The following is a 27875-nucleotide window of genomic DNA, read 5'->3' on the forward strand; positions in this document are numbered from 1 at the left end:
AAAGTGTATCGAATGCCAGGCTTCATCGTAGCGCCTCGAACGCGGCGTGAAAACAATACGATGTATCATTAACGAGCCGAGTGTGCTTAGTTAGGTGAGCTTCGTCAGTTTCTTAATTGGCTTTTGCGCAACTACGACGAATCACGAGCTCGACCCGTTTCTCTCTCTCTCTCTCTCTCTCTCTCTTTCCATGAGAGAGACGATTTTTCCCAATTGAGATAAAGAAAATAATATAAAGATCTCGTTATATTAGAATCACAACAATTTGAAAAGATTAATCTAATCTGTCCACATTCAATATTCGAATTCCACATTAACGCAATTTGATCGCGTCAAGGATCGAATATTAGAGTATTAGAAGATATCAGAAGAAAAATCTCGTGAAAATTTCTTCTCTATTCCTATAGATGGAAGAAGACACGATAACAATTGAAGAGTGTAAGTAAGTTCAAAGTAAGATCGTTGCAGGTCGAAAAGGATGGAGAATGGAAGGAAAATTTTTGCTCGCAAAAGATCACTCACCAGTTCTCAGAGGCGTCCTCGTCGAGGATGGTCCCGTCAGCAAGTCGGTGAGGTAAGTTGGTCGCGGTTCTCGGCCGATTCCTGACCCTTGGCGGACCAACGACACCGGTCCTGGAGAGGCCAGCACGGAACGACGCCCTTGCCCTGTCGACTGCTCCAGTCAACGTCATTGAATCTTATTAGTGATTGGTTAGTGCAAACTGTACAAAAGCATCGTAAGAAACGTATATTGCGAAAAATAAAATATCCTACGCGTGGAAAGCTTCGCTTCAAAATTTCTTTCCTTCCACGTCCGCAAATCGTTTATCCATTATTCCCCATATATTATTTCTTGTTCTTGTATTTCGCGCGTATTTTCGGGCAATTATTATTATCAGATACAAAGTTGAGAGAGTTGAGCTGCGCTACTTTCCGCAATATATTTTTCTCATTTGTGTTTGAGCGTTTGAGTTGGTTACGCGTAAACCAGTTAGTCACCGGTTGGATTAAACAAACTTTCGCGGGGGAGAATCGCGAATCGCGTTCCACCAACACCTGAGAGAGCATCGAGAATAATCGGGCGATGACTTTGGCTTGGAAAATTAATTGAATACGACGAAACCTTTCTCTCTCTCTCTCTCTCTCTCTTTCTTGATGAATGAAAAACGAACGAACGAAAGAGGAAGATGTGCAAGAGTTGGAAGAGAATTCGAGAGAGAGAGAATTTTTGAAATTGGATACCTCTCTCTCTCTCTTTCTTGATGAATGAAAAACGAACGAACGAAAGAGGAAGATGTACAAGAGTTGAAAGAGAATTCAAGAGAGAGAGAATTTTTGAAATTGGATACTTCTCTCTTTTTCTTTCTTGATGAATGAAAGACGAACGAACGAAGAGAATTCGAGAGAGAGAGAATTTTTAAAATTGGATACTTCTTTCTCTCTCTTTCGTGATGAATGAAAAACGAACGAACGAAGAAGAAGAATGTACAAGAGTTGGAAGAGAATTTGAGAGAGAGAGAGTGAATTTTTGAAATTGGATACCTCTCTCTCTCTCTCTCTTGATGAATGAAAAACGAACGAACGAAGGAGGATGTACAAGAGTTGGGAGAGAATTCAAGAGAGAGAGAATTTTTGAAATTGGATACTTCTTTCTCTCTCTCTCTTGATGAATGAAAAACGAACAAACGAAGGAGGATGTACAAGAGTTGGGAGAAAATTCAAGAGAGAGAGAATTTTTGAAATTATCTCTTTCTCTCTCTTTCTTGATGAATGAAAAACGAACGAACGAAAGAGGAACATGTGCAAGAGTTGGAAGAGAATTCAAGAGAGAGAGAATTTTTGAAATTGGATACTTCTCTCTCTCTCTTTCTTGATGAATGAAAAACAAACGAACGAAGGAGGAAGATGTACAAGAGTTGGAAGAGAATTCGAAAGAGAGAGAGTGAATTTTTGAAATTGGATACCTCTCTCTCTTTCTTGATGAATGAAAGACGAACGAACGAAGGAGGAAGATGTACAAGAGTTGGGAGAGAGTGAATTTTTGAAATTGGATACCTGAGACGAAACCTCTCTCTCCCTCTCTTTCTTGATGAATGAAAAACGAACGAACGAAGAAGAAGGATGTACAAGAGATGGAAGAGAATTCGAGAGAGAGAGTGAATTTTTGAAATTCAAAGACAGAGAGGCGGGGGGGATTTTTGGACAGGGAATCGTATTGGGCGAGCCAGATGGCGCGGAACTTTCGATTTATCTGGTCGCGTGCACGATCGGATCGTTGGCACACGAATTCTACACTACAGCAGCCTCTGTGCTGCTAATCGTAAAGCTCTTTGATTTTGGGCCAAACGCCGTGAGTCGTTGAACTACACGCACCGAAATACGATAATCTGATTTTCGATCGCGATAAACGAGAAAATGTAAAAGACCACACGGTTCGAGTAAGACAGAATTTTATGAATAATCCCTCGAATAATGACGAATGTAACGATAAATCGAAACGAATGTTTTTTTCCAACCAATATTAAATAACCGTCCCATGCAAAAGGAAGATTAAAGGAGGGGAAGCGTGAGGCGAAAGATTGTTGATGATTGGAAGCAATTTTCCACGATGCACACGGAACCATCGATCCTTATTAAACGCATCCCTCTTTTTTCACGTCCGTCGAAATGGTTGCTCGTCGCAGAAAAAAAAAAGAAAGAAAGTCGAAAGATCGATCGAATCGTTTCTCGAAAAACGAAGACTCGACGTCGCGTAAAACGCTCGATAAAACTGACACACACCACGCTAATTTTACTTTAGAATCGAAAGGGAAACGCGTTTTAAAATATAACCAAAGAAGAAACTCGAATAGAAACTTAATCGATAAAGCGGTAGAAAAGGAACGAATACGATAACCAATTCTCATCAAAGTTAAACTCTCTCTCTCTCTTGTCCCCGCGAAATTTGATTAAAAATTGTTCGCCCGACGATTACAATTTTCGCTTCGAGTAAAAAATGGATGATAAAAGAGTATCTGCGTATCTGCGCGAAGAGTAAGAAACGAGAGAAGAGACGGTTTCGAACGTCCATCAACGACAACTCCACTCCACTCGTCCATTTTAATAATCAATTTCATTCTCAGGGTTGTGCCCAGCCGGTTGATTCGCTCGGGAGGGGGGCTCGGGAGGGTGGATTTATCAAGGTGGGGAGGGAGGGGTGCCTATAGCTTCCTCGTGTACGGGGGTATAATATTTATTACCGGGTCAGGGTTAACAGTTAGGCGCGCCACACACGTCCAGTTACTGTTCTGCGGCGTCATTCTAAAAATAGTATTCGCGAACACTCCAGATATAAAACGCGTGACCACGCGTCTCTTCCTTCTCGCGTGTGCCTCGAATGTGTCTACTTGGAATTGCGATGAAATTACCCAGAAACATTCGCTCTACGAATCTTCTGTATTCGTGTCGTGCGATTGAAACGGAAACAACGAGGGGAACGGAGTGGAAAAAAGGAAGAAGAAAAAAGAAGAAAAGAGAGAAGAAGAAAAATTGAAATCGCAGAGAGAGACTTTTGAGAAATTCGAAATCGAAAAATCGAAATTTATGGACAAGAACGGAAGAACGGACGGTTAGAGAATCGTCTACGACCGGTTATCGCGTTGCGAAATCAACAGGGACGATCAAAAGGGAGGAAGAAAATCGGAGTACAAAAGCGGGAGGAAAAACTGGCTCAAGGTTGATTAAAGAGAATCGAAGGTAGGAGCCGAGTCTCGTTTAATCGCAACTTTTCCTATTCCGAGTTTATACTATATACTTAAAACTTAAACGGTCGGATGGTCGGAGGATGATAAGAAAGGTCGAACCGCGGAAGGATAGCTGCGGATCAATTACGGACGATTCGAAGAAACCTCTCGATCGAAAGTTGGAAGAAACTTTTCTCATAAGATGATCCCATCTATCCTCCTCCTCCGAGAAGAAGAAGAGGAAGAAGAAGAAGAAGAAGAAGAGAAAGAAAGAAGAAATAACGACGGCGAAAAGAGAGAGAAAAAATTGAACTAAAGAGGGGAAAGGAGGCGCATATCCGCATTTACCGTTGGCGAGGTACGAGCACGATCGAAACGTGACACGCGGAAGGACGTGCAAAAGAGTAATTCGCCGGTGGCGCAGGAGTATCGTTGCGCGACTCATTATGCGGCCAAATCTGACCTCGATCTCCGATTGTAATAATCTTCTGGTTCTCTAACGTGTGCCACATGGCCCAGTTGTTAGCGGGCCGGCCCTGAACGTCGACCATGCCGCCTTATACCGATCGGTGCAGCAGAAAATAATGATTCTCCAGCTTAAAAGCCGCAGAGGAGGGAAGTATATGCGATGGTGGCACGAAATGTTTTGGCAGAAGACACAGTGTCGAGGCTGTTCGGTGCCGCGCTGTAGATCCTCTCTCCTCGCCGGATCCACGTACTCTGAGCGCTTACCAACGAATTTAAACGTCGATGCCCGTCCCGACAATTTCGGGGAAAATGTTACGTACGTGTTTACCTGGAATCGATTCAGCCCGAGGCGTAACGCGTCTATTTACGTTTCACTCGATCGCGACATTGTTTATACGCGGTAACGGAACAATACGTACGTATTGTATCGAAACTTTGAAGATCGTAATCGAATTTCGAGACACAGAGAGAGAGAGAGAGAGAGTTTTTATTTTCGACTTTTAATATTTTTCTTGAATGAATTCGGGGAAAGAAATGATGTAAGAGAATAAAAATATAATAAATGCACAAGTCTTGAGGATATATATTACGTACGAGTTCCATTAATTGTTATTTTTGATTTTTAATATTTTTCTTAATGAATTCGGGGAAAGAAATGATGTAAGAGAATAAAAATATAATAAATGCACAAGTCTTGAGGATATATATTACGTACGTAGTTTCATTAATTGTGTTATTTTTGATTTTTAATATTTTTCTTAATGAATTCGGGGAAAGAAATGATGTAAGAGAATAAAAATATAATAAATGCACAAGTCTTGAGGATATATATTACGTACGAGTTCAATTAATTGATTTAATTGTGTTATCGAATTTGAAAATTTCTACGTTTTTATATGAATAAAAAAATATTGGAATAAGATCGTAATATATATATATATAAAATAATTTTTTTATACGAATAAATTTAATAAAAAATTTGTTTCGAGAAATCAAAGTTCCAGTATTATTTTCGTGTTTGGAAGTATGACTTGGAGATAGAGCAAAATTTTAAATTATTAAAAAATATTCAAATTTTAGCGTTCTATTCTAATCTGTTGTAAAAAATATTTTCCTGGCAAAATTGTATAGGAAGAATGAAAAATTTGAAGATAGATTTGACACGTTCACGATGAGGTAGCCTTTATCGACGAATAAATTGCTTTAGAATCAAAATCGAAAGATAAATTTTCTTGAGGAGTTTAGAAAAATTTAGAATTTTAATTTTAATTTACAATTTCTAACCTCGTTCAAAATCAATTTTGAACAAGTTTTTCTAAATTGATAGTTTCAAATTGTTTCTGATACCGCGTAACGATATAGAAAGTGATGATGAAATATAGGTGGGTGGGGAATTATTGGGTGGCTTCAAATTGTTTCGGTAACGAGCACTTGTTCCATGTTTCTGGAATTCGAGCGATCGAACGGTGAATGCATGCGCCGGTGAACCTGACGATACTTCCACGAAACACATATACACGACGCCTTGATTTAGTAATGATCGTGTTTCTAGAGGTTATACGAGTCGCAATTTGTACAAATGACGATATAAAAAAAAAAAAAAGGGTATTAATATTGCAAGCGTGCATTGCTTGGTTATAGAATTCTTGGTTGAGAAAAGTTCTTATTCTAATTTCATCCGGTGAACTAATTTTCTCGTGATCGAAACACCAGAGAACCATTTCCATTTAATAAACACAGAGGAACGCGAAGTTAATTAATCCCTTTCGATATGTCGGAAGATATGTCGATTCCCTTCCAAAAGTGTTAACTTTAAACCGATCGTTTAAACGTTTTCCTTCGAAGATGATTATTTTGATTAGTTAATTAGTTTCAACACACTTCGTCAAAGCGAAAGGATGCACTCGAGATTTCACATTCGAAGCACACTTTACGCGCACATTGGGATGCTCTGCTAGAATACCGCCATTTTCAAACGTTCAGCGAAGAAAGGAAGAGGCAAATATAAAAAAAATTTCAAAATTTTCATAATTCAAGCATCAACTTTCGTTCAAAAAAATTCGATGATCGATATATTTCGATTCTCGTTTCTAAATTGGATAAAGTGATTTTATTGTTGAACGTTTCACGGGTTGTAAATCTCCTGATGGATTGTTTTCAAATCTAAGATTATTAAACTCACTCTTGCGTTATCCAGAAATTTGAATCATGGACGATTCCTGAGGGTATAGGATAGTTTTAAGCTGTTCGAGGTCTTAAAATCGGGTCTTTAATCTCGAAACTGAACGAAGAAAGAATTAATCCTCCTAAGACCTCAGAAAGTAGTCTGAGGTTAATTTCAAGATTAATTCTGTTCTCGGGATTGATTCCAACTTCTGATCTTACAATCTGATCTTTCAACGAATCGATATATAAATATATTTTAATTCGATTTATCCTCGTCGATTCTTCGCTCAACAAACATTTTAATCGACAGTGAATTAATCAATCTCTCGATCGATCAGCGGGGGGGAGAAGATTATTAAGCGGGGAAACAGCTCGAATTTCATTAGTCCGCCGACTGGAAAAGAATGCATCTGTCCGACAAATAAAGCCTCTCGGTGGTAATTTTTACAAGCACTTTTCGTCAGTCTGTGGCAAGAAAGGTCACGCCGCGCTCCCAAGTACTCCCCCACAGACACACCCAAACTTAACACTTGACTACGTGACCCAGTAGTGTTCTCGACGTTGCACAAGCGCAAAAGAAAAAAAGAAGAAGAAGAAAAAAAAAAAAAAAAAAAAATAAANAAAAAAAAAAAAAAAAAGAGAAATATCCGCCGGATTAAATAGGACAAACACGAGTGAGACATTTTTACCGGAATCGAAAGTACTTTTTCATCATCTTCAAACGCGTCGACATATTCTTCCCGTTACGGGGATTAAAAAAAAAGAAAAAAAGAAAAAAATAAAAAAGAAAAAGAAAAAGACACACGAAAAGTTTAAACGAAATTGCGATTTAAATAAACGCGCACAACGTTCCTTTTAAAAGGACTTGATAAAGAGTAGACCCAGGCATTAATTCCCAAAACGTTTCGTAATAAACGGGGAGGGGAGGGGGGCGGGAAACGTACAGGGAGCGCAAACACACAACACGCGAATGCAAATTGGACGTGAAATTTACAAGAGTGAGATTCTCTGGCAGCGGATGAATCAAAGTGGAAAATGAGAAACATGGATCTGGATGAAATGGAGAAAGAGAGAGAGAGAGAGAGAGAGGACGAAAAAAAAAAGAGAGATTGGAACTTACAGCGTGTGACGAGCCTGTTGTTGGTCTGGCTTGGGGGCGGAATTGCAGGCTGCGGGGATGGCTGCGAGCTCAAATCCTCGAAATTTATGATTTGCAAGCAGATCTCGTCCACCTCGCTCCTTATTAGCGCTATCACCTCGCTGCACAGAAACTTGGTGCCTGTGACAGAAAAAAATATCCATCATCGACCACGTTGAACAACCAATTCTGCCAAGATTGGTAGACTTTTCTCTTTTTATCAGCACGAGCTATATAATAACAATATGAATCAAAGAAAAATTCGAAAAGTTTCGAGCCGAGTGCAAATTAACGCAAGCATATATATACATATATCTTTGGACGATAATCTATTCCGGCATTCAGAGAAAACACAGCGACGCTCGATGGAGCAACGAATATCGTTTTCCAGGTATTATAACGGAAGAAATTATATTAGGATACGTTAATCTTCATAAAGAAATATACTTCTTTATCGGTGGCGGTAAACGGGACCACCGAACAGAGGCACGGGTGTCTGGCGCGATAAATATCCACGTTCGACGTTTAGGGAACGTCTATTAGACGAGGTGGTCCGTAAAACGTCTCGCGTCTTGTTTGATGTTAGCCAAGGATCGAGCGTGGCAATAAAGGCTTTGGTAACTTCCTATAAATCGAATCTGGATTCGATCCAAACGTTTTCTCTCGACCACCACCGTTAAGGGTTAACGTGGCAGCGATAAAACAATTTTCCCGGGAAACATTATTTTTAACGCGGGCAAACATATCGCTTTTTTTTTTTAACGCTAAGTGGAATAATTCCATTTGTTTTTATTAGCGATACACCTTCGAATCGAAAGACGAACCAACTTGATCGAAGAATGTTAAAGGGACTTTCGTGAATTTTCCTACTCGTTGCTCTGTTTTCTTTCAGGGAATGGAGGGAGGGGACTGTTACGAGTAATTTGCTACGATCGAATTGGAAACGCTTCGAGCCAGAGATGACACTGCCTTTCCAGGAACACGCGTCACCGGTCGACTCGTTCGACGTCCCTTGAAACACGGGAAACTTCCTTTCGAATTTCGCGGTAAAAGAAATTCGATAATCTATTCGTAGCAGAAACGATCGTAGAAAATGCAACGGAATCTACTTGTGGAACGTGTGCACTTGGACTTCTCTTTAGCCACTTTTTCTACTTTTCCAAAAATATACGCGAAATATCTTTTACTTTATTTTTAATAAAAATTCACGTTCTAAGATATATACGTAGTGACGAAAAAACATCGATCTTTACGCTCAGAATACCCGCGTATCGATGCGATATCGGGACGCTTGCGAATTTAACTTGATCGAAGAATATTAAAAAAGGACTTTCGTGAATTTTCCTCGTTGCTCTGTTCTTTTTCAAGGTTTCGAATGGAGAAGAGGGACGAAACTCGGTTATCTCGATCCCACCGATATCGAAAAAGAAAAAAGAAAAAAGCACAATTTCCAAGCAATTTCCTCCCATTCGATAATCGATCCGCGAAAATTTTTTCTTTCTTTCTTTTTTTCAATCGACGAGAACGAATACGTGCCGTTGATGCGAAGAAAGCTTGGGGATTTGCGGGCAGCGCGAAGGTCACGGAAGCCCGTAACCGCGGGAACACGATTAAATACGACGTCGACAAAGAGAACGATGACGACCGACTGGATTGTTTTTTGCTCTGCGAACTAAACAACTAATTAACCAACCTGCGTTCACGAGAGTGAAGGCAGGTCGTTGGACGCGATCCAGAAGGGCTCGGTCGAAAGGAAAGCGAGCGGAGAGGCGTGTGGCCAGACTTGTGGATTCCCGATTCGGGCAGGGCGTTCTGGATTGCGCAACTGGGATGGGAAGGAGATGGCACGCGAGGCGTGCCAAGAGTTGTCGGCCACCTGGATCTTCCTTCGTCGTCGTCGTTCGACGTCATCGACGTGGAACGTCAGCGTGTACGCGTCTCTACTCGATGATCACGGAATCGGCCACCGAGAGGAGTGCGAAAATTATTTAGCAGGTAGCCTCAACTTGTTTGATTCTCTCCCACTTTTCTCGTCGAGGGAGCAAGGATTTTCTCCTCTCTTCTCGAAGATGGAAACTCGAGAATCGATGTTAAATTGTTTCCCTTTCTTTCTTTCTTTCTCTCTTCTCTCTTTTAAACGGTGCGCAGTGAACGGAGGAGGAGAACGTTATATAATCCCTGCCAGTTGTGAAGCTCGATAATCGGTCGAAACACGAGTATCCAACTGTTTGATCTCGTTTGTTGAATCGTTGACAGAGAAGGTGGATAAGGAAAGCACGATCTGTGGAAAATATTATCCGCGACTGTTGTCGTTTCCTGTTATTTACACGGCAAGATGTATCCTCAACGGGGAATGTGATAATAAATTCGAAGGTTTTGAACGAAGGAAGGCCAAATGGAGGAGGATAATGTAGGAGGATGATAAAAATTCAAGGATCAATTATTACGGACGGGGACCAGGTTCCATGAGCACAGCGGCCACTCCTCGCGTCTGGATAGCGGTTAATACGTGAAATACGTGTGGTTTCTTCGGCAACGTCACAGCAAGCTGTCCCTATCGATCCGTTTCCCCGCCTTTCTTTCTCGGTTCCTCTTTTTTCCCCCCTCTCGCTTCCTCTTTGTCCCGGCGGAATTACGCACGCGGACGGGTCACGCATAGCTGTGCGGCTTGTCAGCCTGAAATGCGAGCATGCGAGGAAGGAGCAGACCCTTGGTGGAACAAACCCTCGCGGGCCATCGTTGCGCTTTTCGCATTTTCTCGCTCCATTTTTCACCGGCTCAACCAGTTAAACTTGCACGTCCCACCCCGAGGAGAGACGCCTTCTTTTCCAGGGTGAGGAGAGAGAGAGACCCACTCGACACCCTGTCCTTTTCTCGGCTTAATTATGTTTGACGTGGAGGTCGACCTGTTACTGCCTTGAAGGGGATTCGATTATTGTATTATTGCTACCTCAAATTTGGTATTTCTGTTTGAAAATTAAAAAAGAGAAGAACAATCTTTAATAATTGGTCGAAATCGATTCGATTCTTCTTTTTTCCCCCCTTCTTGAAAATAATGGAATTTCCAAGGATTGTCGGGATAATAATATCTGATAATGCTCGATTCGTTTGGAGTTGTGGACAAACAACGATAGAACTTTTATTAACGAGATCGATCTTTTTTGCTGTTTTTCCAGCAATGATGCGACGCGTTGATTATTAAGCAGGGGTACAACTTGTTAATGCATAAAGAAGAAGCGGTACACTTATTTAACGTCGACTTTAATTATAGCGAATAAAGTAAAGTGCATAAAGACGACGAGGACACTCTCCCCGTTCCGTCTTCATTACTTTTTGCTCGCTCGAGTTGCAGCTCGTTTCAAAGCGGGGGAAGAGAGAAAAAGAAAAAAAAAAAAGATGGAAAAGAACAAGCTACTGAAATTTGAGCATATTGTGCTTCTTTCCACGTCCAATTTTGAATCGTCGTTTCAGAGAAATTTCTACAAAGGGAGAAGAAAAGAAACGAAGGGAGAGGAAAAAGAGAAGAAGGAAAGAAAAAAAAAAAGGAAAGGAAAAAAAAAAAAGAAATAGCGAAGCTTCGCCCGAGTAGTCTGGTTTTTTTCAGCTTCTTGATTCCAGAAATTGAACCTGAAAAGAAGTCCAAAGAAAACAAGTAACCGGTGAAAATTTCGCTGGTACTCCGACTTAATTGAAACGTCAGCCTCGGTAAACAAACAAGAGAAGGACAGAAAGAGAAAGAGAAGGAAAAAGAGAAAGGAAAGGGGGCTCGTTTGACGGCGTGAAACGGTTCGTTTTCACGGTTCACGTTCTCTCTCTCTCTCCCTCTTCCTCGCCACTCCTCACTTTCTCACCAAGCAAGAGAAAGATTTCGAATCGCGCCAATCTACAGTCTCTCCCGATAAAAATTCAAGATTCGCCTGTTTAAAGAATCACCGTCGTCGTTACGTTACGGCCACCGATGCTGAGAACACTTGCTTTGTTTCGCTCGAGTAGTCCGAGTCCTCGTTAAGTCCTCGTGATTTCGCGGCTTTTAAACCAACAACGAGAAAGAGAGAGAGAGTAGAATCGTGGAGAAAAGACTTTTCTTCTCGCTCGCAAGAGAAGAAAGAAAGAAAGAGAAAGGGGAAAAAAAGGAAACAGAGAGAAAAGAGAATATGGGAATAAGAAAAAGAAGCAGGGATGCGAGCAAGCAACGAGAAGGTGAACGCACCCTGCATCCATTCGGCGCAACGTCCTTGTCGAGGGGAGGGGGGAGGGGAGAAAAAGAGGGGATGCAACGGGTTGGTGGTTTCAAGGCGGGCCGCCTTCGTCTTCCCTTGGAAAAAAGAAATCGATAATCCCTCCCGGTGTTGAATAAAACACCGGCCGATCGATTTTTCTAAAAGCCTTCTGGCTTTCGCGGTTTTTAGAGAAATGCTTTCTTTTCTCTCTCTCTCTCTCTCTCTCTCTCTCTATAGTAAAGGTAAAGGAGCTTTCAACATTCCCCTCCCCTTCTATCCGTGTTGGAGGACTCGAGGGAAATATTAATCGGATGAATTAATCGATTCTCGTTAAATTAACGAAGGAAGGATTATTAGAGAGCAATCAAGATGTTGAATCTTTCCTCGAAGAACATTTAAGGGATGTTTTTCGGTTACGGTACACTTGAATTTTGGATAATCGGATTCGTGAGAGAGCCTCGATGGAAGATCACGAAATGGGTGATAATAAGTTGGTACGATACGTCGAGGAGGTTTATGACAAGTGCGCGACACTTGCTGTAACAGTTTTGTGATCACTATGTCCCCCCTCCAACAGAGAGAGAGAGAGAGAGAGAGAGAGAGAGAGAGAGAGAGAGAGAGAAAGAGAGAGAGTCTGTATCTATTTCAAGATACGTCTCCTCGCAGACGCTAATAAACTCGTGTTGATACTTCCACGCGTATCTCGCGATCCTACGCGCCACGGTGGAATACCATAACGCTTCGCAACTAGAACCACTAGACCAGAAAAATAAAATTCCTTCGAATCGTGGAATCGTTCCTTTCCGTTCCGAAACTATGAATTATATATTATTGGACATTACGTCTGACCGAATTGTTAAACACCCACGGGAGAGAAAAAGAAAGAAAGTGAAATATATAAGAGGGAAATTTATCTTCGAAAAAAATTTTCGAAACAAAAGCTAACACGATTTCTCGAGTCGTGGATCTTTCGAAAGAAAAAGAAAAAAATTTACTTGGTAAATTTTGGAAGGAAAATTAACCGGACTTTTTCAATTTTTGTAGATTTTTGTTTCACAAAATTCTCTCGATGAAATCTCGAGGATCTTTTGTGCTTATTTTTAGATTATCGGCAGAGGTCACTCTCCACCGTTTCTCGAAGAAAAAATCCGCGTATCGAAAATCACCCCGCGTGACAGTAATCATAAGAGAAAATTGGGATTGGAACGATCGTGATCACGATGGTGTGCAACGTGTAAATACGAACGAAATCGTGGCCGTAGGAAAAAAAAAAAAAAACAAAACGGTCATCGATAATGCAAGATATGGAGAGCCGAAGAAATAGCCAAATGAATTTCTAAAATTGCTCCACTGTAACACCGTGCGGCCACTATAAATAAGCATCCCCTTTGGGGTGCTCCCAGCATCCATAAATACATTGAGTCCACTCTAATTCGGCTAATTTACACATGGCTCTTCCTGATCCAGCTATTGCGTGCTTACACGCTGACCTTGTGCGCAAATTGACAACCGAAAATATCACACCTTCGTTTACAATTACAATTTGCAAGAAAAAAAAATATATATATATATATTTACATGCAAATCGGCAATTTCATTATCTCGTTTGTTCAACAACGGATATTAGAATACCTTGAAGATGGAATACCTTGAATCACGTTGTCACGTGTCGACCGATTCGTAAATCTCGACCAACGAGATTTCAAAATCCACGAAATTCTTGCGAAATTCCTGCCACGCTGGATTTTTCCTAAGGCGGAAAAATATCGCGGAATTATGATTATATTCGGTGGACGAGGTCGAGGTGTCTAGCGAAACGATTGGTGGATAGTGGAGGAGGTCATGATACCGCAGTGGAACGAACAGCCGAGTGGTTAATGGGTTAACGGCTCCCTCCAATTGGTCGATGACGCTGTGCCCTCGTGACGTCACCGAGTGCAATGCCCCTGTGACGTGGCAACGTGTGCTGCAGGCCACAGCGGTGCACAGAAATAGCATGCGCTCTCTCTCTCTCTCTCTCTCTCTCTCCTTCTTCCTCGTTCGTTCCTCTCCTTCCTTCGCCTCTCTTCTCTCTCTCGCTCGCTCTTCCCTTCCCTCTCCTGCCCAGATTCGCTCCCTTTTCCGAAGTGTGCTTTCGAGCTTACGAATCGCGAAACCCCGCCGACCGGTGCACTTGCCAAAAACGGCCACGTGATCGGCCCAGCGAAATGTCAAACGTCCACAAACGGGCGACGAGAAGGGAGACGTTCACCTGGTTTACTCCAGATGACCCTAATTGCGCTCCGCCGTATAATCGCGGCCAGAGCCGATCGGGAGGGATGAAAGATGAAAATACTGGCTATTTTCGCGGTGTCCAGGCATCTCGTTGCAAGTGGACGCGTCCTCCGGAAGGGTCACGGAAAATTCCAGCTCGACGGCCTTGAGGAATTTCTACGATCAGTTTGATCTATGATCGTTGCGAAACGGGAAGATTTTCCTTAAAAAAACTCTTAATCCGGTTTCAACATTTCGAATTTAAATATTCGGTCGTCGGAGTCAAGGTTGGTGGGAAAATAATATCGGATTCAAGGTTTCGCGTCGGAGGGAAACTTCTATGAATATCCATGTACGAAGGGCGGCTATCGTGGCGGCTATCTATCGTGAAGGATGGACATTTGCCCGCCGATGTTTCTTCTATCTTCAACGTTTCCCTTCCTTCTTTCTTCTTTGAATAACAGAGATTGGATTGTATCGAGCGGACTGCCGTGAATTCGACCTTTCCCTCCCTCCGAGGGAAACAGTCCTTTCCCGAAAGAAGAGGCCGACCTTTCCTCTCCACCTTCGCTCTTCTTCTTTAGAACGATCCTTCCACAATCGCGCGCACAACTTCCCCCCGATTAAACCATCGATTTCATCCTCGCTTTCGGAACGAAGCAGGAAATTTTCTCTCCTCTCTTTTTCCCAGATCGGGAGGGGCCGCTCGAGGCCTCGTTCTCTGTCCCGTCTCCCAGATCTTTTATCGAATAAATTGTTTCCTTCCGGCCGCGTTCGCCAGTTTCGAACGCGTATCACCGACAATGGGCCGGCCTCCTTCGCATTCGCGAAAATATCGTGAAAACGTTTTCGAACGTAAATAACTTGGAGGCAGAAAGAGAGAGATGCGGACGATGCAAAAAGTTCAGAAATACGCCACTCGTGACTATTGGACAATTATCCGAAAAGGGTATTCCTCGTGTAATTGGAAAATCTTGATCTCAAATATTTAAATCGTCAAGTGAACACGATTCGTCCATTTAACCACTGTGTTATTCCACCACTGTATTTCCGCACCCGCGCCAAAAGGGAAAAGAAAAGAAAAACGAACGATCCGCGTTCGAAGCCGAAAATTCATAAAACTTCTGTTTCGACAGACGTTCTTTCCGCGATGAGCATCTACCCTCGTTCCCGCGAGCTAATAGCGCTCTTAATGAGGGAACTTCGGTGCCTCGGTGCCAGAACAAGGGAGGGAGGGAGCGAGGAATCACGGGAGCAAGTAAAATTAACCTACAATTTCATGGGTATCCATTCCCGCTCTTCTTCCGGGCTCTCCGCGTACCAACTCATCCCTCTTCTCTCGCCACGTCACGCGTGTATTCCGCGTGGAATTCGCGCGCGCGCAAGAGAGAGAGAGAGAGAGAGAGAGAGAAAGAAAAAAGTAACACTCGATTTCACATTGACTTTGAAGATTAACCAGTAATAGTCAGAAGAGGATCATCAACCACACTCGCGCGTAATAATTATCGTAACAACGCATGGGAAACGCAACGAATTAGCACATTCAAGAGAATTCGAACGAAACATTTATTACATTACGCGCCTTCGATTGTATAGTTTGTTTTATCACGTTCCAGTTTCGTTATTGCGAGAAAGTAACACGAGGATCCTCGAGGCTTTTTCTCTCAAGGAAGTTTGCGAGGATTCGATGGAATAATAGTAGAGAGAGAGAAGAAGAACGTCGCGAGGTACGTTAATATCAACGCGGCGCCGTTACGAAGACTGCAAGCGGGCACCTTAAGGTGGTATCTTAGCGCCGCGGTTCCTCGGCGAAGCTTTCGAAATTCGGAGGACAGGCTGTCACGCCTTTCGAACGATCTCATCGTTTTCCGTTTATCTTATTAAAAATTCTCCATCCCTCGAGAATATCTTTAATATCTCCCTCTCCCTCTTTGGCCATTCGAACGTTCTATTTTAACATTCCATAGTTTCTATCATTTCGAAGATAAAATGGATCTTCGCAACTTTGAATATTTGAATATATAAAAAATACTCGAAACACCCTGTTCATCGATATTCAATAATTTTTATCTTCCTTATCCTCGTTTAATAAAAAAGTTATAACTGCGTTACTTCGAGATATGAAGCGCTTTAAAAGGAGAGAGAAAAGGAAGAAGAAACAAACGAATAGACACACGCACAATTGCGACAACGAGCCAATTATATTTACATTAGAAAAAAAAAATCGTCGCAGCGTGTATATACACAGTATATATACAGTATATACTGTATACAAATTATTTTTTCGTGTAATAGCAACGAGCGGTTATTAAATTATTCCGGTCACGCTCGCGTTGAAAAAACAGAAACCGAGGCAGATAGAGATCTCAAGGGGTGGGGAGGGGGGAGAGGCGGCGGAAGGTTCGATAAAAAAAGAAGGAACGACGCGAAGTCTCTGCCCGTTTTACCGAACGCAATAAAAATACCGGTGTAACACAAATGCCGGGGCGAGAAGGAGACGGATGCCGATCGGAAGGGAGGGTGTGAGGGAGTGAGAGAAAAATAGAAGCGTGGTTGGTGACGTCACATTAACGACGGTGGGCCGAGGTGGGCCAACCACCAAGGTGCAGGAGGAGGAGGAGGAGGAGGAGAGGGGGGGGAAGAGGTTGAACGGCTTTCCATGATGTCATTGACTACGTGCGACCGTACCTGGTGGGGACGCACGAAAAGGGGTACACGATCTCGGGGAGGAGGGGGGTGGAGGCGTATCAGGAACAAGGGAAGGGGTGGAACACAAGCACCGCTATTCTTAGCCGCTTCAAACACCGTCCTCGCGCTCCGCGCTCCGTTGCGTAACAACACGAGAGACCACTCGAGAGAGAGAGAGAGAGAGAGAGAGAGAGAGAGAGAGAGAGAGAGGAGGTTTCTCGCGAAATGGCCACATCCGCCGATGGGACCGATCAACAACATCCGATTCTTCGATTCTTCGTTCAGAGGAAGGAATATATGGTTGATTTTTGGTTGGAAATGGAATTTCCAAGAAATGAATAAATTTGCGAAAATTGTTCGAAAATTGATTCGGCAAAGGAATCTTCGTGGAGAAAGATAGGGTGATTGTTTCTTTTTCTTAAATTTTGTAGCGAGTAAAATTTGAAAAAAAATTGCCCTACCGATCCGTTCTCGAGGGAGGAAAGTCATTGATTTTGAAGAAAAATTGTGTTCCAATTGTGCTTTGAGATTCTGACAAATTTCTTAGAACATCATATCAAGTAACGCTGTAATGAACGCTTGGTGACCAAGAGAGTCTCGACAGAGATCTCTGAGAGAGAGAGAGAGAGAGACTAACGAGGCTGTCGAGATTCCTTTAATCAGTCGTTTTATCAATCTCGCTCGTACGCGGGGAGAATAGTTTCAAAGTCGACGTTTGATCGATTAATTTTCCATACTTGGGCAATCCTTCGAGGTTTCGAGGATCGGGGCTTAAGGTCGACTCGAGCGAACTTTACATTCGCGCCAATGGGAGAGGGATCTTCGATGTATCGTGTCTTCTCATTGGCAACTTTCTAAGCTCGAATTCTTATATACCTCGCGTAAACCTGTCGTTCTTCGTATTTCTCGTGCACAATCCCTGAGAACGATATCGCAGGATAGTCGAAGGTCGTGCACGCTCGAGAAATCCTCATTCGCGTCCTTGCGCTACTCTCTTTCTTTCGTTGAAATTCTTTTCCTCGAGATTCTTTCTTTACCCTTGTTCCCTTTCATATAGATAGAATTCCTTTTATGGTGTTTTCAAATTGTTTCGTATCGCTGAGCTTTTTGTTCGCGATCCATTTTTTATCCAAAAGAATTCCACGAGGAACGTCTCGTTCCTTTGATAGAACAAACTTGAACATTAATATGCATGTACAGAGTGGGGGGGATACAATCCTTATATCGATTTCCTTTCCTTTTCGTTTCACTCGCGTATAACGTACATATATTGCATTATCCACGTTGAATGGATGAAGCATCCCCGATTATTGAAGTGGCAATTAAGATAAATTAATGGAGAGAGGGGGGAGAGGATTAAGATCGATTAATCAACGAAGGCGGAGGGAACGGAAATTGTGGCGCAATCGGATGAGATATAACCTCGAAATATTCCATTTGAAAAACAAAAGTATGCTGCGTCCGTCCGCCAGGATGTTCGCTACTTCAGGCTTTAATTTAAGACTTCCCACATCCCGGGAATGCTACAACGCAGAAGCACGCAATAAAAGTTTGACATTTCAACCGCCTCAGTCCCAGTAGGCATTAATTTCCGTCGCATCAATAGAGAGAGAGGAAACAAGTGAAGAAACGTCCGTAATCGAAGCGAGTGGAACTTCCTGGGTCCCGTAACCCCTGACATTTTCCCTTTTCGCGCCGCGATATACGTTCGTGACCCCATAAAAAAGAAAAAAAAAAGAAAAAAAAGGAATCCCGCGATGCTGGCTCAGCGTCAAATCAAAATGAGAAAGGAAAATCTCCGAGCAAAGATCCTCGTCTTCGATGAGGATGATCAATTCTCTGATATTTTTCTCATTTTTTCCTTTTTTTTTTTTCGTACGTACAAAGAATAATAATTGCGAAATGACGAAAAATGCAGGGAAATATCTGCCCACACCGAAGGCGACAAATGGTTCTGAACTCGTTCTGAACGCGAATGGAAAATGGAACACGTGGAACGAAATTCTTTTATATTTTTTTTTCTTCCTTTTCTTTTTTATTTTTTGGAGAATTTGACGCGTACGCTGTTAGAAGAAAAATTCAGCCGATACGACTCCTCTCCATGATGTAAGAGGGGACAATGGAATACCGTCGAAGTAGAAAATCTGCGACGAGGTCGCGCAGACCCAGTGAAAACGCGACGTACTATAACAAACCATTCAGGTGGCTGCAGGTGGTCGGGAGCAGACTACTTTCAGCTCCTTTCAACTCCTTTCACAGCGTCACCTTTCTTTCGTTTCCTTTGTGCATGTGGGGCTACATGTGTATCCTATTTTCGTATCGCTTTCTACCTTCCACCTACACACAGCCAAGAATTTTCGCGTGCCAGTTTTTTCCAGGGGGGGGATATTAGGAATCGGCGACAAATATCGGCGAAAAAACGGCGAAAAAAACGGCAATCGATTTCGTTTTCCTAAATAAATCCGGAAATTGCGTGTGCCGTGCTGTTCGATCTTTCTCTTCTCTTTTCGAGAATAAAAGATAAGATAAGAAAATGTTGGATGAAAAGAGAGGAGGAGAGAGGATTTTTAGAGAAATGGCTAGATCGGTGTATAAAAGTTTGAGGCTTAATCCCCAAGGGAATCGAATCAGGAGCATTCGGATCAGCCGTGAGCAAGCTTCGCTCTATGACTATGATAAATTATATAGTAGTGACTATTGATCTTACCGCGTTTAAGGTCAGACACTACGGCAAAATCGAGTTCCAGCCAACCATCGGTCCGCGAATAAATTCAATTTTCCCGCTCTAAATAACGGAAACGGTTCTTACAACCCCCCGAAGAGGTCGAGGATTCGTGTCCAGAAAATCACGATCACCGATAAAATATGTAAATTCCTAAGTTATTTCATCGTGGATAAACTTGTCTCTGTTAAGTGATCGCCAATCTTAGAGTTGGAAATTCCAACTCGAAGAAAATTGAAAATTACTTTTGACTCGTGATATTTAATTCCAAGAGGATTAAATATTCTCCCTTATAAACGCAGCCTTTGAGAATTCTTATCGAAGAAGTAAATCTTTTTTTTTTTTTTTTTTTTTTTGTATATTAATTTGATTATTTCGATCGTTTCAAAGATAACGTAAGCGAAGAATTTTTTTCCCCCTCCAAATCGATATAACCGTTTTTAATTAATATTAGAGACCGTTCGATCTATAAGCCAGATAATACCAGAGGAAAGGAGTCGAGGAAAGGAATTATTGAAATGATAAACTTGAAAATGGGTTGTACAGTATAGTATTGATATAATGAACGTCGTGAAAGTGAGTCAGTAGGGGAGACGGTTAATAGTGACTGACAAGAAGTTTTCACGATTTGACGCAAAATACCTCGTACATATAGAGAGCTTTATAGCTGGTTGGGAAAGGAAAGTTGAGACACGCAAAACCTATCGTTGAATTAATATTTCAATATTACTTGAACGTGTTTCGTAGTAGCTCGAATTTCAAAACGGAAAGCTATCGTGCAAGAAATATAACGAAACTATAATAATTTGTGTCGTGATTGTTATCGTGATACCTTGAGAAAAACACAGAGATTCGAAGAAATCGTGGGACGTGATAAATATATACGATAAATATACTTTTTTTCAGAATATATAGTAAACTTATATTTTTTCTCCTTTCCTTCTTTTCTTCTTCTTCTTTTCTTTCTTTTTCTTTTTTTTTTTTTTTTTTTGCAAATGTTTACAAATAACGTTTCGTGATAGCTCGTGAAACCGAGTATCGATTGCAATTCACGAACGACAACGAAGAAAAACTGGTAGGTTTCTAGAGGAAAAGTTGGCAGTGGATATAGTTCGCCTCTATTCTTGAAAATCCAAGAAACAATGTCCGTAGAAAGTTAATGGGGCTTGCCAAGACGGGATTAGCCGACACACCGGCTCGGAATTCAGGATGTCCGGTTTCCTACTCCGACTGGTGGAAATCTTGCCAGTTTTGAACCTTCAATTCCCTGGCTCGTTCCCCACAAAAATTTATAACGTTCACGCTTCTGGTTTCGCGATTAAAATTAATCTTTCCGCTTGTCGACCAAAATTATTTCGATCGAATTTTAGAAGAAGAAGAAGAAGAAGAAGAAAAAAAGATTCGTATTTCTTTCGAGGGGGAAAGAAAGAATAATCGGTCTGAAACGAGATCTCGACTCGAAAGAATGGAAATCACAAGCTCTCGTGAAGAGGTTCTAGCTCTTCTAGGGAGGGGGAGAAGAAGCGAATAGAAATTGCGACAAGATCGATATAGCGAGGCTTTTCATTATAGATTGGACGGTTAGAACGGTAGATATGTCAAAGGTTATCCGTGTAAGGTGTAATCGGTTATTAAGAGAGAGATGACTCACCGTCTTTCCTGTAGTAAAGGATCTCGAAATGCTTTTCGACGCCGGCGGCGAGGGCGTCGCGGAGGGCTGCGACCGCATGGGGCGACGTCATTGGCCCATGAAGGAACTCGCAGATCGCCGGCCTCTGCATCACTTCCGCCCTCGAAAAGCCTGTCAGCCGGCAGAAACCGTCCGAGCAATATATTATGTGACATAGTCCCTGTTGAGCGTTGGCCACTAAAAAACTTCGATCTGCAAAAGGGACAGAAAAGGATTAAAAGGATTCCCCGTCGAACAAATTATTGAATTTTTTCCTTCTCGAAATTTTTCACTTTTTTGGATTATTGAGAAAATATATTTTAATTTATATAATAATAATAACGAATTTTTCAGTTGGAAATATCCGATTAAATATTTGTTGGGATAATAATAATAATGGAGTGGAGCGTAAGAGAAGTTTGAAAGAGAAGCCTATGGGATCGTAGGAATGTACGAAAAGTGGACAGTGGAAAGTTAAAACTTCGGTCACGGTAGATTTTCATCGGCTCATTAAGAGTTGCGTGGTTGGCATGCCTTCTCGCACATGTCCGAAATTAACTTTTCTCGTTTTAAGAAATGCAGGCAGAGATGGACAGGTTAACTGGAATTGGGCGATCGCGCGAATATAAATGTATTTATAGTGTGGTCGATTCTTCAAAATTAAGAGGCAAGGAATCACGTAGGAGGACGTCGGAAAATTCAGTAATTTTCCTTGAAGGAAATCATAAACATGTTACCAACCACCTAATTTATTATTATCGATGCTCTACTCGAAACAGGTTTTCCGAGTTTATCTTCTATACGGAATTTGGCAAAAATTTCATAAGGAAGAATCTGCTTTATATGCTTTGTACTTTATATCTTCTTTTTTTTTTTTTTTTTTTTTTTTTACTCGATAAATTATTTTCATTCGAGGAAAATAATTCTTTGGTATCTTCTTTATTATCGTTGGCAAATTTAATGAGTGACGGGATAAAGGCGGGTGAGATAGATCAAAAGAAGAAGTGAAAAATGAAACGAGTTTCGTTTGTGAAAGTTTCTCGGAGGACGGCTGGAATTCTGGAATCACGAAATTACGAGGCATCGTGTTCCCATTGCGACCTTCGTCCTAAATCCGGCATCGGTCTTACAGTGTACACCATAAAATATTTTGGTACCGGCCATTAAGTTTGTCTGACTTACAGGCATCGCGAGCCTCGGTTAATTCGGTTCGTTTCTAACTTTGAGACACTTTTTGGACGTTTTCTGGGTACACCTCAAAGGGGCTGTTTCTCGTGTAAATTTGCACGTGCAATGTTAAAGCTGCCACTTACGAATACATCGTCACTTTGCCATTTCTCGTCTGAAATATTTATTTTTCTTAAAACGAAATGATTCGTTCGTGAAAAAAGAAAGAAAGAAAGGAAGAAAGATATTTTACGGAAAAAAAAGAAAAAGAAAAGAAAAGAAAAAGGAATTGCGTAACATTATCGATATCAGAAACGAGGGGGGAAAAAGAAAAATATTTCTTTAAAAGAGAAATAGCTTAACCAATTAAATAACGAAAATTGAATCCTCGAAAATTATTTTAAACGATATTGTTAAATAAACGATATACAGTATGGAAAAATAATAAGTTAAATATTGTAATATTGCCTCCCCATCGGATCAAAGTTCATTTTTTTCATTAATCTCTTTCAAACGAAAAATTGGATTTTATTTCGTTTAATAAAGAGAGTCAACGATTTGAGAACGAAATTTCTAAAGCAGGGCAAAAAGAAAGCGATACGAATATACTTTTCAGATCGATATCAGGGGCAATAAGTGGCTGGTTGTTTTTTTTTTTTTTTTTTTTTATTTTTTGATACACGAAGTATCCTCCACGAGAGCACGTTTTATTCCCTATCCCCGTGTCCCCTAATTGTGTTGCATCCCTTAACTGATCCCAAATATTTACAAGCGATATGCATATTTCGCAACAACGGGCGATCTATGCGAGGGGTATGCGAGGGGATGAAGAGGAGAGGAAAGGGAGGGGGGCAAATTTTACGAGGCTCGTTGAAGAAGTAAATTTACCAAGTGTTTTCAACTCTTGAATGTTCAACGAACCGAGGCATAAAGAGACCGCCGTTATATCAAACGTATAGCACCTTTCAAGCTTATTTTTCTAAAAATAAATATCGATTCGTGTACCACGGTCCCACGTTAAACCGCTGATGATTCATTAGACTTATTATAAGAATTTAAAAATTTTCATTTTCCTAGATTTAAAAATATGATGGGGAAAAAAAAAGGAGGAAAAAAAAAAAAAAAACACCAGTCGTTTCCAGCAAAAACTCGAATATACTCGAGACAAATTTTTGTTTCATTCATCCAATAGCGAAACGAAGTTGAGTTTCCATAAATTTTAACTTTTTGGAAAACGTAAATTTTATGGGAGAAAAAAATTGTTTTTCATATACAAACCGCTCGAAAATTAAATCTTAAGAGAAATATATTTAAAAAAAAAAAAAAAAATCCGCGTAGAAATATCAGAGACGGAAATATCATAGAAACGCAATCATAGTTTTTTTTTTTTGCGGTTCCAACCTATTGTGACCGACGCTCTGTGCGACACCTTGCTCGAAACAATGGCTAGGATTTTCAAGTGCGTCGCAAGAGTACCAGACGTCGTACCAGAATCCAAGAGAAATGTCAGCCACGGGGACGTCGAATTGCGCCGCGTGCCACGACTGCCATCGGTGCCACCCTCATTCCGCTTCGTGCTTAAGCATTCTGAGAAGGACAATCGCGTTTAATGAAGTGAAATTGAAAATGCGGAGGAACGTGCGCCCCGCGCCATTGTTGTTGATCAACGTTACGTGGACGCGCGCCGATCGAATCGAATCCACGATATAACGCGTGACCGATTCATCGAAATCGAAGGGTGAAGAAGGGGGGAGGGGTGTCGTTGAAATGCACGCGTGACAACGTCGCTGTTATGAATCGAGCGTGAGACGAATAAACGGACGCCTCGACGGAATGATGATCAGAAGTGGAGCAGAAGAGAGAGAGAGAGAGAGAAAAGAAAATAAAAAGAAAATCGTTCGAATCGAAGGATCGAACGAGCAGGATGAAACGTCGCGGAAAATTGGGCGAGGAAGAATTCGAAGAGGAAGGAAGAATATTGGTCCGCGGACGATTTTTGCCATCGACGTTTATTACGAGCGTCTTTTTACGAGCAATTTCGAGTAATTTCGTTTATTTATAACAGGTGGGAATTTTAAAAGGGCGTGACGCGAAATTTTTTTCAGGTTTCCCGGCCGCAGAGACAACCGCATATTTTGTAACACGAGAGGAAAATTAAAACTTCGCTTCCAAGGGGGATGAAGAATAATTTAACGTATCGCGTAAATTCCTGTGTCCAGGTTTCATTTTCTCTTGTGTTCCATGTTTCACTCGTGTTGCCGCTTTCCATAATTTCGGATGGAGTTATGTAAAAATCGAATCGATCGTGAAGATTGTTTAAAAAAAAAAAAAAAAAGAAAAAACAACGGTAATTTCTTTGATGATTCTATTGTGCGGCTTAAAAAAGTTTTTCTTTTTTTTAAATTCTTCGTTTTTATCGTGGGGAGTAATAATTGATCTTCGATCTGTAAACACGATAATATTTACAAGTTTGATCGTTCGACTTTAAACTTATTCGTTCCGCTTTGGAATTTAATTCGTGCGTTTAATTTCGTTAAGATATTTCACGAAGAAAGTATAAACGTATAATTGTATTTATTTCTTTTCTAATAAGAAGATAGACTGTTCGTTTCGTGGGTGCGATTCTGATTGATCGATAGTAATTACGAGCTAATACTAAGCGATGTTGGAAATGGCGGCTTCGCGCCCGCCAGTTTAACCATGATTAATACCCCTTTTCACTATAACCGCAGCCAGAATAGCAACAAAGCTTAAGTCGCCCACAGCAAAGATTAATCGCCAAGAATTTTTGGCGCTTTCATCGGTTACGAAAATCTACACAAAAATCGATCCTTGATTCATACTGTGTATACATTAATATCATTAGAATCATCATTCGCAATATATATATATACATAATCGCAAATCTTAATTCAAATTATCAAATTTTCGATTATTCTCGAATTTTCACGATCACGCATCACATCTTTGAAATCAGATTTTCTCCATCAATCTGGTCCATTATCACCGGACCATGATTGTCCAGAGATGATTCGCCCCGCGATCGAAGGAATTTTCATGGAACGATCGAGAAATCGTGAAAAGGGTAATCTGTAACCTCCTCCCCCTTCCCCCTTTACGCGATTACGAGAGAAACAAACAGACGAGACGCATCGGTTCTTTTTACGAATCTCATCCCGTGCCGAGTTTATCGGCCCAACTAGAAATAGATTTTGCCGAGTTCGCATCGAGGAGACAGCCTCGCAGGGCTGGGCCCTTTGCCAAGGATGTCACTTAACCGCGAGAACTACTTTGCTATCCGTTCCAGAATACTGACCGCTCCTCTTATCTTCCCGACTCGCTAAACCGACCACGCTCCTCATTATCTTTCATCATTCCTTGCAGCAAATTTTCACAATCGTTTCCTTTTTCTTTCCTTTTTTTCGGATAAAATCAGATAATTAACCTCCTGCGTCAAAATTCTTGCGTGTAAAAGATTTAAAAAAGAAAAAAAAAAAAAACAAAAACTACCGATTTATATTTTAAGAAGAGAATATTTTAGAAGGAGAAAATTTTTTGAAACTTAGAAATCAGAGGGATAATTGGAAAATGATGCGTTAAGCGAAGGACGAGGAAGACGAATGTTTTGACAAATTATTATTCTAATCTCTGAGTCGATAAATTCGATAACGGTTCAACGAACGTCACTTTAATTTTTCACTTCGATTTCTATAAGATTTCTATAAGAAGAGAGTACGAAACAGAGTACAGTTTCTATCGTAAGAAACGACACATTTCGCTGGTAGCTACTCGACCGGTTATAAATATACGGAATTGGAACTTACCCGCGAGTGAGTTTTGTTTCCGCCCCGACAATACGGAGGATTTAGAGCCGCGGTAAAACGGCATGTGACGCGTGTTAAATTATCCAATTTGACAGTTTTAAATCAATGTTTTCGTGTTTACGGATACAGAAGAGGTTTTAATCCCCTCCGACGTATTAATTACCATCGATATTTATTCTTCGTTCGATGATCGTCATCGAATTATTATTATTATTATCACCATAAATTCTCATCGAGTATTAAACGTTTTAAACCTTTCAGTAAATAATTTTAAAAGATCAATACACCTTGAAATCCATTTTATCCATAACGTTTTCAAAACGTTTACACGATAACACCGACTTCATTTATTATTGAAATCAAGCCAACCATATTTATTCAACCAGTTATTTTCCTTCTAATTATTTACCGACTCGTCGAGATTCATCGAGATCAATCCTGTCCATCATTCTAATCGATTCTAACACTAAATCATTAAAAACTCGCACATATTAAATTTAAAATTAATGTCTAAAAGCTTAAAATTTCCATTCTCATTCGACACGGAAAAACTGCTTCTAAAGAGTGACACGCGCATCTCGTGTAAAGATTCGTGCGATTTTATTACAATTTGCAAGCAAATCGATTCCTTTCCCTCCTTTCCATCCAATCTCCTCTTCAACACATATAATCCATAAACCAAAGTTCACGAAGGGGTTTGGGTTACGCTCTCCTCGCCGTTGAGACGTAACAAGCTAACAAAGCAAACCGAAACGGATCCCCCTCTCGTTCGTATCTCTCTTTCTCGAGAGAGAGAGAGAGAGAGAGAGAGAGAGAGGATCTTCCATCCACTCCTCGCGATTGCACGATTGCACCTGGTTTCATTGCATTTTTGTTTCATCCGCGTTACACTTTGCCGATCCCCTCGATACTCGTGTCGATCTTTCTCGATCTATCTCGGTAACCGTCCTTGAACGATAAACGGCCGATTCGTCTTATAGGCCGAAAATACGATGGAGTCACGCTAGCAATGTTGTGACAAGCTGGAGCGACCTTGTCGCCGCGTTAAACTTAAATCCGCTCACGCGGTTCGATTTAAACATTCTATATATATATATATATACATAAACATGGAAGAATCCGTGTGTGACCCAGGTTCGAACAGGTTCTCTCTTGTATCGCGATAGAATTATCCCTTCTTAGGCAAACCGATATCGGTTAGCACTACATGAATTCTTTACACGAGTTTTCGTTCATTTATCCGCAACGGTTTTCAATATGCTCACGTACGTTTGGATTTTTCTCTCTTTCTTCTCCTTTTCAATTAGAATTATACCAAGGAAGAAAAGAATTCTTGATATGATGATATTTCACATTTTTACTCGATCACTTGTTTTGAAAGTATTACAAAAGCTCGCCGGGCTCGCCTTTGACAAGTCTTACAACGTCTCTGATGAGGTTAAATCGTTTTAGAAGAATCGTTTTTTACAAGAAAGTTCGTTATTTCTTCAGAATCTTTTCTGAGGCGATAAAAAAAGAAAAAAATCGAGAAACAAAGGAACTTGCCTCCATCTAAAAAGTACGATCGTTCGAAGTGGGGATAAGGGATGAATGAAAAGGAGAAAGAAAGTCTTCTTTCTCTTCCCTTTCGTGATTTCGCTCGAATGCGATCCAGACCCGCCGTCGTAATACCAACTTTAACATCGATCGCGTATGCACGTATAAACTCGTTTGAGATCTTTATGTTAAAGCATTCGCTCAAACCTTTTTCTCAATTACTTTTTCTCTTTCTTCTTCTCTCTTATTTCTCCTTTTCCTTCTTTTCACAACGTCGGAATCAAGGTCGAAGCGAGGGTGAA

At 41.0% G+C, this 27875-nt stretch overlaps 1 protein-coding gene across 11 annotated transcripts in view; it reads right to left on the minus strand.

Moving 5' to 3' along the window:
* LOC122711319 (potassium voltage-gated channel unc-103) overlaps positions 1-27875 on the minus strand; it is a 112118-nt gene that overhangs the window by 74866 nt on the left and 9377 nt on the right. For 8 of the 11 annotated variants that reach the window (XM_043929968.1, XM_043929967.1, XM_043929975.1 and 5 more), the window contains exons 2-4: positions 21029-21259; positions 7477-7635; positions 523-673 (exon numbers count right to left, since the gene is read on the minus strand). In XM_043929968.1, the coding sequence (XP_043785903.1) occupies positions 523-673; positions 7477-7635; positions 21029-21259 (541 nt within the window). The remainder of the gene's footprint in view (positions 1-522; positions 674-7476; positions 7636-21028; positions 21260-27875) is intronic. The other 3 variants (XM_043929973.1, XM_043929972.1, XM_043929976.1) reach the window with 2 other exon arrangements.

This window comes from Apis laboriosa, unplaced genomic scaffold, assembly GCF_014066325.1.
Source record: "Apis laboriosa isolate Shangri-la unplaced genomic scaffold, ASM1406632v1 scaffold16_cov148, whole genome shotgun sequence".
Taxonomy (NCBI): Eukaryota; Metazoa; Arthropoda; class Insecta; order Hymenoptera; family Apidae; genus Apis; species Apis laboriosa.